This window comes from Peromyscus maniculatus, chromosome 1, assembly GCF_049852395.1.
Source record: "Peromyscus maniculatus bairdii isolate BWxNUB_F1_BW_parent chromosome 1, HU_Pman_BW_mat_3.1, whole genome shotgun sequence".
Classification (NCBI taxonomy): Eukaryota; Metazoa; Chordata; class Mammalia; order Rodentia; family Cricetidae; genus Peromyscus; species Peromyscus maniculatus.
In genome coordinates, this window is record NC_134852.1 from 194,251,412 (window position 1) to 194,263,656 (window position 12,245).

The 12,245-nt window shown below is 43.6% G+C and overlaps 1 protein-coding gene across 3 annotated transcripts in view; it reads right to left on the reverse strand.

The window, feature by feature from the left end:
* Mms19 (MMS19 cytosolic iron-sulfur assembly component) overlaps positions 1-12,245 on the reverse strand; it is a 39,797-nt gene that overhangs the window by 15,486 nt on the left and 12,066 nt on the right. For 2 of the 3 annotated variants that reach the window (XM_016008755.3, XM_006990463.4), the window contains exons 3-8: positions 9,012-9,112; positions 7,675-7,760; positions 6,657-6,731; positions 6,178-6,247; positions 5,733-5,861; positions 5,583-5,644 (exon numbers count right to left, since the gene is read on the reverse strand). In XM_016008755.3, coding sequence (XP_015864241.1) covers positions 5,583-5,644; positions 5,733-5,861; positions 6,178-6,247; positions 6,657-6,731; positions 7,675-7,760; positions 9,012-9,112 — 523 coding nt within the window. Of the gene's footprint in view, positions 1-5,582; positions 5,645-5,732; positions 5,862-6,177; positions 6,248-6,656; positions 6,732-7,674; positions 7,761-9,011; positions 9,113-12,245 lie in introns of those variants that run through there. The other variant, XM_076563106.1, reaches the window with a different exon arrangement.

Below are 12,245 nucleotides of genomic sequence, written 5' to 3' on the forward strand. Positions count from 1 at the left end.
ACCTGAGGTAGCTAAATAACTCCCCCACTGCACAGTCCCCGAATAGGCAACTGTAAGAGAAGCTGGAATTGGGAATGGGGATAGAGAAACAATCTAAGCTCCTAGAAAGTCTTCTTATTTTTCCTTAATCATCGCAGATCCTTGAGGTTTATTTTTCTTGACTGAGTAGGTACAGTAGAGGGCCTCAGTGTTGCACCCAGAGGTCAAAGTGATAAGGTACTAGTACTGATTGTTCAGCTCTCTTCTGCTAGACAGACAAGTTTTTTTTTTTCTAGAAAATGATTAGCTTATTTTGGGAATTTCCCAGACTATCCATGTAAGTCACTCTAAACTGAAGCTAAGCAGGGTGGAGGCGGAAAATATGCTTTTAATCCCAGACTCAGGAGGCAGAGGCAAGTGGATCTCTGAGAGTTTGAGGCCAGCCTGGACTACAAAGCGAGTTCTAGGATAGCCAGAGCTGTTAGAAAAGGAAACCCTGACTCGAAAACAAACAAACCAAAACAACAACAAAAACAAAGTAATAAAGAAAGAAGGAAAATGAAGCTCACACATAACTCCCATCACATGTGCTTAGGACTTCCCCTGAAAAAACTAGGACGGAACAGGAATATGAATACATATGTGTGCATACACACATGCACAGACACACACAGAGAAGAGATTTAATGAGGTCAGTGATGGCTCAGCAAGTAAAGGCCCTTGCTACCTAAGACTAGAAATCTGAGTTCAATCCTGGGAACCCATGTAAAAGTGGAAAGAGAGAACTGACTCCACAAAGGGTCCTCTGATATCTACCTATATCCCATGGCATGTATGTACCAGCTATCATCATACTGACACTATCAAGAGTTTTTTTCACAGTAACAGAGGACAAAGAGAGAGCTCAGTGGGTCGCTGCCACTAAGGCTGATAACCTGAGTTCAATCCCTAGGACTCAGATGACGGAAGGTGAGAACCAATTATGGCAAGTTGTCCTCTGTCCTCCACATGTGCCATTGCATGTGTTGTAAAGCAATTTCCTCAGAGGTTAAAGCCTTCCATTTTGGAGAAACTTAAGACATAGGATATAAATGGGGATGTAAAACAGGATTTTTTTTTTTTAATTATTTTATGTGCATTTGGTGTTTGACCTGCATATCTGACCTGTCTGTGAAGGTGTTAGATTCAATTGTGAGCTGCCATGTGGGTGTTGGGAATTGAACCCAGGTCCTCTGGAAGGGCAGCCAGTGCTTGTAATGGCTGAGCCATCTCTCCAACCCAAACAAGATATTTTAAGACCAGATGTTAACAAGGAGACGAAACACTCCAACCTCCAAGCAAGCTGGTTAAGACAGGAAACAAACAACTCAAAATAGCTTCAAGAAGGCCCTGAAATTGACCAGATCCACTAGACTCTTCCCTCCCCAAGTATATATAAGCAGTAAAAATTGCTCTGAGACACTCTCAGAGGAGCCAAGCAGCCTGGAAGAGATAAAGACTAGCTAAGCTGTCTAGAAGAGGCTCATACCAACTGAGACACCTGAAAAGGACACTTTTTCAGCCTGTTGAGCTGACTGCAGGCTGTGCAGTGGGCACCAAGTTTTTTGTGAGTTGTCTTTGGTGATGCAGCTGTCTTTAGCTATTTTGTCCCTATAAGAAACCCTTCGGGGCTGGATAGATGGCCCAGCAGTTAAGAGCAGTGGCTGCTCTTCCAGAGGACCCAGGTTCAATTCCCAGCACCCACATGGCAGCTCACAACTGTCTATAATTCTAGTTCCAGGGGATTTGACACCTTCATACCAATGCATATAAGATAAAGTTAAAAAAAATATGAAAAAAAAGAAAGAAACCCTTCACCTATATTCCTGTAAGAACCCCAGTAAAATTAATTGCTTCACCAAATCAAATTTTGGCGTTATCTAGACTTTGGTCTATTGTCAGTTCCCTATCTGGGGTGAGTAGACACTTGTTCACATCTCCCAGGAATAGTATTTCAGTATGAATATTCACACAAATGAATGTAATAAAAGAGATTTAAGGGCTGGATAAATGGCTCAATGGGTAAGAGCACATAATACTCTCACAAACAACCTAAATTTGGTTCCTAGCACCCATGACAGACTGCTCACGAGGACTCGCAATTGCAGCTCCAGGGAACCCGCCCAATACCCTCTTCTGCATCTGTGAGCACCTGCACATATAAAGTATATGCCTACTCAGACACATACCATAAATAAAAAAAAAATCCTTTAAACTTTTTTAAGTGACATTATTATTTTCAGAGAGATTGTGGTGGTTTGGAAGAATATGGCCCCCAAAGGGAGTGGCCCTGTTGGGAGGTGTGGCTTTGTTGGAGGAAGTGTGTCACTGTGGAGAAGTATGGACTTTGGGTTAGGAAATCACTGGAATGCTTTAAGCACTGCTTAATTGGCCATACTAGAAGGAGCGAGGAAGACAGTGGTGCAAAGAGTGACTTGAACTGTCGAGTGCTGGCTCATGGGGTTTCAGAGGAGAAGAATATTAATATGTGGCCTTTAGACCAGTCTTGTGATATTTTGGTCAAGAATGTGGTTGCTTTTTGCCCTTGTCTGAAAAGTTTGCCTGGGGCTAAAGTGAAGAGTTTTGGATTAATTCTATTGGCAAAGGGAATCTCAGAACAGCCTACTCTAGACTCTGTCGTGTGGTTACTAGTGTTAACTCTGATGAAGATGTACAATGAAAAGGGCCAAGCTGAGCAAATAAAATACAAAATGTACAGACCGAGAAAAGGGGTACAGGAAGTGGAATAGACCTCAGGGCAAGATCTCACCCAGCTAAGTTACCAACTTCTGAAAAGGAATTAAAGAACAGCTTAGAGCTGGGTGTGGTGTTACATGCCTTTAATCTCAGCACTCAGGAGGCAGAGGCTAGCATATCTCTGCCTTTGAGTTTGAGGCTAGCCTGGTCTACAGAGCAAGTTCAAGGACAGTCAAGTTTAGGCAGTAAAGGTAACAATCAAAAACAGAAAGTTGGTGAAGATGTAACTGAACAAGTGGCCTATGTTCCAGCCCCAGCAAGCAGCAGAACTTGGCAGCTTCAGCCCCGTGGTTCTGGCTTTAAAGTCAAGGATACAAGAAAGGGGTTATAGAATTTGCCTTTGCACCTAAGGAAAGCTGCTGAAGCCAGGTATGTGTCAGGGGTGTCTCTAAATGGAGGCCCAGAGAGGCCACTATGTGAACCTGTGAAATTGAAGCCTGGATTGCCTTGGAGACCCCAAGATGTTGGAGATGCCCAGAACTGTGGGATACCTGCTGAAGAAAGCTGCCCAATAGAAACCAAAAGAAATGTGTGGCAGTCAATAAAGCTGAAATGAGTTGGTGATCTGAAGAGTGTTTTGACATCAGATATGAAGATGTAGAGTTTGGAGTTTGCCCAGCTGGTTTTTGGTCTTGCTTTGGTCCAGTATTTCCTCACTATGCTCCCTTTCCACCCTTTTGGAATGGCAATATATATCCTGTGCCATTATCTGTTGGAAGTATGTGATCTGCCTTTTGGTTTTGATTTTACAGGGGATCACATATAGTTAAGAGATTGCATGAATCTCAGAAGAGATTTTAAACTTCAGACTTAAATAAGTTTGGGATTGTTAAGACTACGGGAACTTTTGAAGTTGGACTGAATGCATTTTCGCATTATGATATGGCTACAAAGCCTTTGGGGGATAGGGAGTAGAATGTGGTAGTTTCAAAGAAAATGGCGCCCAAAGGGAGTGGCCCTATTGGGAGGTGTGGCTTTGTTGGAGGAAGTGTGTCATTGTGGAGATGGGCTTTGAGATCTCCTATGCTCAAGTTACTCCCAGTGAGACAGTCTACTTCCTGTTGCCTCTATATCAACATGTAGCAGCTACTTCTCCAGCACCATGTCTGGTTGCATGTCTTCATGCTCCCCCACCATGATGATAATGAACTGAACCTCTGAACTGTAAGCAAGCCACCCCGATTAAATTTTTTCTTTATAAAAGTTGCTGTGGTCATGGTGTCTCTTCACAGCAATGAAAATCCTAACAAAGACAGATATAATCTACCCATGAACTAAAAATAGAATGCTATTAAAACAAAGAGAATAAATAATAATAATAATAATAATAAAAAAAAACCCTGAAGGAAAAATCTCCTGTCTAAGGGTGACATAGAGAGAATGTCAGAAGATTCGATACAGCCTGTAATTATAGCATTAGAGACTGAGTCTTGCAAGGTCATGATCTCTTATTGTGAGACACTATCTCAAAACAACACCAGGAATAGAACCAGGTAGTCAGGCTTGTGCAGTTAGCACTTTTACTTTTACCTGCTGAGGTACCTCAATGGTCCTATTCTATATATGTACATACGTACATTGAGTGCACACACACACACACACACACCTATACACACTTGGTAGCTGAACCAGAGCCTTTCAATTTCAAAGGTGTAAGTTTCTTCTGTATTGTAAAGGTTACTGAACTTGAAACAATTGAGGCGAGAGGTGGTCTAACAAGACGCCAACTGAAAGAAGCTGGTGAGTGATGTCTAGTAACAACAGCTGTGGCCTTTAAAATCAGCTGTGTCAATACTCAAGCATCATTTGGCATGCTGCAGTAGAGCTTTCACTTCTTGCACGTTACTAATGCTTGCAGTACACATCCCCATGCATTCCACAAAGAAATAGACTCAAGTTTCTAGCAAAAGAGAAGAAATCAAAAGCAGAGTGGGAAGAAGGGCCACAAGAGCAAATACTTCTTGTACAAGCTGTGTGCAACTGTGCTGTTTTTTTGTGTTAATTTACTTCTAACACCTGAGATGCACTCTATAACCACAAATTCATATCCTATATACCCCTTAGAAAGACTCTGACCTGCTAAGTCAGTTCCCAGATAGCTAGCTCACAATCAACTCTTCTTTCAGAAGTACTACAGCACCACTCATTTTGATACCTAATCTTATATTGTTACCCCAATGTTGCAGCCTTCAAGGGCATAGACCACAGCTTACAACCCTGCTCAGCACTGAATGCTTTGTTAGGGAACTTATGCAGCCCTCTCAAGTATCTGCTAAATTGAATCCCTCCTTTGCTGTCAGATGCTTCTCCACTTCCCAGCTTACTAAAATATAAATCCATGAGGACTTTACAATGTCTGTCAGCCTGGAGAAATGGCTCCGTGGAAAAAGAGGCAGTAGGAGCTACAGACCCCCAGTACCAATGGTGGGTATCTCTATACTCCAGCACCAGAGGGAAGCGGGGAGTGTTGTGGAGACAGGTGGCCAGTTCAGCCAAAATGGTGAGTTCCAGGTTCAGGGGCAGACCCTGGAGATAGGAGGGTCTGTCAGGAGCAAGTAGATAGAGATAAAGGAGGACATTCAACACCTTCCTCTGGCCTCCAATACATAGGCACAGACACTGCACAGAAGTGCAACACACACACACACACACACACACACACACACACACACACACACACACACCACACAGACACACACCACACAGACACACACACGTAAATTGTCTGTTTTGTTCACTTGTCTAGAACAATGTCTCCATACAGCATGTACTCTGATTATCTGATAAAGAATGAAGGTGGTACTTACAGGGGTAAAATCTATAGGGAAATAACAAGATGTCACTTCAAATAACTCCTCCACAAAAGGTCCTGTGCAAAAAGAGAAAGAATAAGGTTGATTTAGGTTCATTCTGTTTGACCAGCTTCAACCAGCTAATTTGGCGCTACAAAAACATACCCAGACTATAGTCCTTGGAGATGAGGTCATGAACAATTCGAAAAGCCACCAAAAGATTACGGGGATCCTTTTCTCCATCCATCACCTGGATGAAGCCAAATGTGAAGTCAGCTCCTAGGCCCTTCAGCTCTGGGAAGGAGAGAACAAGGTCACTGCTGTGCCATGGGGCAGGAAGCCTAAGTACTCTCCTGCTGTCTCTTGTTCTCTCTGGCCTAGCAGAGCAGCCCTTTTGTTTTTCTCTTTCAAGTACTCAGGGAAGATACGTGCAAGTCTGTGTGCATGCATGTGAATCCTCCTACACTAGAACACTGGACCCCCAGCCTTTCTCCTTCCTCAGAGTCCTGGTCTTTCTACACACCCCCTAGACCACAATACACCCTTCTAATGGGGGCGGGGGATAGCAACCGCTTGCTTTTCAGACTCCTTAGACAGTCCTGCCTCTTACCTTCTTCCCGTGATCGCATGAAGTTAGTGATGATACTGAACACTGTATGGCGATCCACTTGTAGCAGTGACTTGAGGGTGGGGAAGAAAGGAAATAAGTGCAGAAAGAAAACAAAGAATACTTCAAACAGCACAAGCATTTCAGGCTTCCCAATCTCTAGTGGATAGTTTCCTCTAACCAGAATAAGACCAAATTAGAGGAACTGTAGAGAAATGCCTGGCTACTGACATACCAGCACAACCACAACAGTGATGTCAGTCACCCAAACTTGTTTCATGTACATTTTAGGTTCTTTAGCAAGACAGGTCAGATGTAATGTCATGCCTTTCTCTCCTTACCCACTATAAAGGGACACCGTATAAACAAGGTCACCAGCCCTCCGTGTTCACACAATCTGTGTTACCACTTAATTCTAATGCTATCAAGGACTTCAAGACAAAGACTAGCAACAAAGGAAACTAGCAACTATTATCACTTACCTGTACATGAACTTCCTGGAAGATGGCTTTGAGGACAGACACAGCAAGCCCAGGGGGCAGGGCCACAGACAGGCTCTGGGGAGAAGGGAAGATGTGAGAACAGTCTCGCAAGGTGTTTCATTAGGTAATTGGGCACCCCAACATTCTGCTCAAGAAGGAAGCATTCACAGAGACAAACTCTCTAGCTGAGCATTTCTTCATAGCTCCTTTCAAACCAGTTCCCCAAAGATGGTTTTGCTGTGGGATGTTCTGTATGTCCTGTGGGAGCCCGTTCTCAGGTTCCTCGTGGCTTTACCCATCAGGTCCGCATAGAGGATGATTAGGACCATGGGCCTGAGTGCAGGTGTCTGAGATGGTCTGCACTTGGCTGTGCTGTGGGATGGTCTGTATGGCAAATTGCTCTGATTGGTTAATAAATAAATAAATCACTGACTGGCCAGTGGCTAGGCGGGAAGTATAGGCAGGACTAACAGAGAGGAGAAAAGAAAGAACAGGAAGGTGGAGGGAGACACTGCCAGCCACTGTCAGGACAAGCAGCATGTAAAGATGCCGGTAAGCCACGAGCCACGTGGCAAGGTATAGATTTGTGGAAATGGATTAATTTAAGATATTAGAACAGTTAGCAAGAAGCCTGCCACGGCCATACAGTTTGTAAGAAATATAAGTCTCTGTGTTTACTTGGTTGGGTTTGAGCGGCTATGGGACTGGCGGGTGACAGAGATTTGTCCTGACTGTGGGCAAGGCAGGAAAACTCTAGCTACGTGTTTTTTTTGTTTTGCTTTTTTCTTAAGTATAGATTATAGTTTATTACAAGGTAAAGTGGAACATATCAAGGGTGCCAATGCCACACAGGATGACTTACTCTCTAGAGGAAAAACTGTAGAGCTGGCTGACAGTATTTACTCCTATATTTGGTTGGGTCTTTGTCCTTCAGCATGTGAAAGTTCATCCCCAAAAGGCCAGGAGAGAAGTATACAAGGGCTCCCACAAACAGAGTTATGTAATGAAAAGTACTCACCAGTGCCCTCAGGCCCTGCAGGACAGATGGGATCACAAGATGATGGTCCTTCAGCCGGTTCTCATAGAACAGGACTAGATGTACCACTGCACAAACCAGATGCAGCCTTCAGCTTAGCAAGTGTGAGGAAGGCCCACTAGCTGTTTGTTTGCTTCCTAACGCCATTCCATTTTGGCCTTCCCTACAAATGTTCTCCTGCATCAAGAAATGGCCTTGCACTTGATGGTGCCTTGACTTTGTGAGTTAGAGACAGGAAAGCCTCTTACTATTCGTTCTCATACAAGCTCACAGTGGAACCCTCAGAATCGCTTCCTCTTTAACCTCAATATTTATGTGCAGGTGGTGGTTTGAATAAGAATGCCCCCCCCATAGGTTCATGTATATGAATGCTTAGTCATCAGGGAGTGACACTACTTGGGAGGGATTAGGAGGTGTGGCCTTGTTGGAGGAAGTGTGTCACTGCGAGTGTCTTTCTTCCCTTGCTGCCTATGGATCTGGATGCAGAACTCTCAGCTACTTCTCCAATGGACTAAACCTCTGAGACTGTAAGCAAGCCCCGCCCAGTCAAATGTTCTCTTATAAGAGTTGCCCTGGTCACAGTGTCTCTTCACAGCAGTACAGCAGTGACCAGGACAGTGCAGTTAGTTATACAGCATGTGGAAAACGTCCAGGAGCCAGTTCTCTCCTCCCACCTTCATGTGGGGTGAAACTCAGGCCTCCAGGGCTCTTCCTAAAGGGCCTTTACCTCTGAGCCATCTCATCAACCCCAGACTCACCATATGGAACTTTTCCCTTCCTCTTTTTCTTTGGTGCTCGGGACTGAAAACAGTTTCATGAGCTACACCACTACTAAGTTTTCTTTTTGTGATTGTTTTTTTTTTTTTTTTTTTTGAGAGGTTCTAAGTACAACTTTCAGGAATTTGTTCTCTACTTCTACTGTGAGTTACAGGGATCAAACTCTGGTTGTCAGGCTTGCACTGCAAGTACCTTTACCCAATGAGCCATCACAAAGCCCTCCGCCCTCTGTTCTTTTAAGTGCTGGGAGTTTAATACAAGGCCTGCAAACCTTTCCTTTACAAACCTTCCTTAAAGGGCCAGACATTAGGTATTCTATGATTACAGGATGTAGACACTGAGATACACTGAACAAATCATCAAAGACTGTATTTGAAACCCATGTGTCTTATAATTTAATTGTAATCACCTCTGCCGTATATACCAATAAGTAAGACATTGAATTAGTTGTTCATAGATACATTACACCCCCTTAACTTGTGCATATCATATAAGCCACAGCTTAGTGATTTGGGAGACATTCCTACTAGCGATGAAAGTACCTTCCTTCTCCAGGAGCAGGGAGTGACACTGGAGTAGCACCTGTGACAAAAGCTGGATTCCTCGTGCCCGAGTTCGGGGTTCTGGATTCTCCAGAGATGACCTGGGAGATAGCAAGACAGGAAGCATCTGTGACTAACCAGTTCAAATTATAAAGGAAACTATCTGAAGTTAGCCACACTTACTCCCTTGGCAATAAAGAGTCACACTCTCCTAAAAGTGTTTAAAAAACAGTCCTTGGAAGGTGTTCCTGAGCTAGTAACATTAGTGTCCAGTAAACACTGAAGCTCCAGCTGGATGGTGGCACACGCCTTTAACCCCAGCACTTGGGAGTCAGGCAGATCTCTGAGCTAGTGGCTAGCCTGGTCTACAGAGTGAGTTCTAGGACAGTCAGTTACATAGTGAGACCCTGTCCCAAAGGAAAAAAAAAATGAACCCCCAAACCTATCCTCAGATTAATCTGGCAGCTCAAAAGAAGTCTCTGTCTTGGCATCCCTTACTCAGCACTCAATGGGCATCAGGCTTACTCTCTCTTCCCAGAGGTATAAACAGTATCCACAGGGCTTCAGAGATGTCTGGCAGCTGCAGTTTCTACTGAAGGCAGGCAGCAGATTTTCGCAAACTAAAATAAAGATTTTTGTGTGTGCAGATACACATGTATGTGTACACAGGTGCACATGTGTGTATGTACATGGAGGCCAGAAGTCAACGTTAGGTGTCATTCCTTAAGAGTTGTCCACCATATGTTTATTGGATAGGGTTTCTCATTGGTTGGCCCAGAACTGTCTGATTAGGCTGGCTGCTAGATCTGCTTTCTACATGGGTGCTGGGATAGAACTCACTTGACCAATTAAGGCACCTTCCCAGCTCCCTTTTTTGTTTTGCTTTTTGGAAACAAGATTTCATTCTTAGTCCAGGCTGCACTCAACTTGTTGCTACCCTCTTGCCTTGGACTCCCAAAGTGCTGGGATTACAGGTGTGAGCCATTACACTGGGCTATTTGTTAAGATCTTGCTAAGGAGAAAACAATGCTGAGCAACCAAGATCTTAAGTGGTATGCTTGCACATACCTACACCCTTTAATAAATGGAAGGTTACAAAGATGAACAGAATAAAAGGGTTTTTTCTTTTTTGGAGACAGAGTTTCATACACCCCAGGTTGGCTTCAAAGTCTCCATAACAGAGACTATAATAGCCTTGAATTTAGTCTTCAGCCTTCACATCCTGAGTGTTGGGATTACAGATGTATACCGCCTCTATGCCTGATTTTATGCTGTTCTGGGAACTGAACGCAGGGCTCTGTGCAGGCTTGACCAGGTAGGCTTCTACCCACTGAGCTTCACCTCTAACTGCAGCAGTTCTGACTAGGAAGGACGACTGATATGGGGACAGTGGAACTGAAGCAACAAGATGACTTACATTCAAACAGCTCTCCCGAGATTACACTTAAATATAACCTGAGCCGGAAGTGGATTTCTAGAAGCTGATCTTGAGTTTTAAACCTCAAAGATAAAGGAACGTATATTGCTACAGAAATAAAACTACTACTGACTGTATTCCAAGGAACTCATAGGAATGTTTCTGCTTAGCAGGTAGGTTACTGTTCATTTGCAGCATTTTAACAGCATTTTTCATAGAAGCACAAAAGTGGAAACACCCCAAATATCCATCATAACTCATGAATAGTTAGATAAAATGCTAGTCATTGGCACAATAGAATGTTGTTTATTGAGCAAAAAATTAAGACCTGACATACTACGACATAAAAAAACTTTGTAAACATGCTGCAGTGTTAACACTGGTTGCTATCTTGCCATGATCTAGCCTCACCCAGGAAGACAAGCCCCTAGGCATACTTGTGAGGGATTACCTATAGTAAATATTTCTATGAAGGATTTTCTGGATGAAACTGAGATGTGAAGACTAACCCTAAATGTGGGAAACAACATTCTCTGGGGTAGGATCTTGGACTATATGAATGGAGAGACCTCTACTTCCTGACTTTGGACACAATGTGTGACCTTATTTATGCCTCAAATTCCCGCAGCGGGACTTCTCTGATACAATATGTTTTACCCTTGCACTGTGAGCCAAAACTAGTTCCTTCTCCCTTACATTGCTCGTCAGAGTATTTTATCACAGCAATAGGAAAGCAAAACACATGCTCAGTGAGAGAAACCAGACACAAAGGTCATACAGCCTGTATCCAAAATTTATCTGAAATTTCCACAACAGGTAAATGCACAGACTGTCGGGGGTTGGGAGGAAGGCAGACGGGTGCTGAGGAGCAGGAGTTTCATTTCGGGGTAATAAAGATGTTCAAATGGTGATTGGGGAAGAATGCACAGATCCATGAATGTACTAAAAGACACAGAATTACACACTTTAAAATGGTGAACTTTGCTGGGTAGTGGGGACACACACCTTTAACCCCAGCACTCGGGAGGCAGAGGCAGGTGGATCTATATGAGCTCAAGGCCAGCATGGTCTACAGAGCAAGTTCCAAGACAGCCAGGGTTACATGGAGAAACCAGGGTGAACTTTGTGGTATGTCCCTTACACACACTTGGAGATTTATTTATTTTTATGTGTATGGATGTTTTGCCTGCATGTATGTCTATGTACCATGTGCATGCTTGGTTCCCATGGAGGCCAGAAGAGGGTGACAGAGCCTCTGAGACTTGAGTTACAGACAGTTGTCAGCAGCCATATAAGTACTGGGAATGGAACCCTGGTCCTCTGGAAGAGCAGACACAGTGCTTTTAACCACTGCGCCATCTCTCCTGCCCTGTGTCAGTTATGTTTCCAATAAAACTAATATGAAGAACAACAAACAAAAACAAAATGAACAACAAGCAACAACAACAACACAACCACTGTCAGGTGGTGGTGCACGCCTTTAATCCCAACACTCCAGAGGCAGAGGCGGTCAGATCTCTGAGTTTGAGGCTGGCCAGTCTTGTCCAGAGAGTGAGCTCCAGGACAGTCAGGGCTACACAGAGAAACCAAGAAAAATAAAAACAAAAAACTAAGGCCACAAGAAGGTAAACAGAAAGGCCAAATGATCTGTTGTGTTAGACAAGCCAGTTTTAAAATTTTCCGAGACAAGGCTGACTATGACAATAACTTATTAATGACACTTGTCACCTTAGGTGGTCCGCCATGTATGAGATTTGGAGAAAGCAAGCCCTACACTACAGGCATGTACTTTATCTGATTCTTAGAACCCTAGGTTT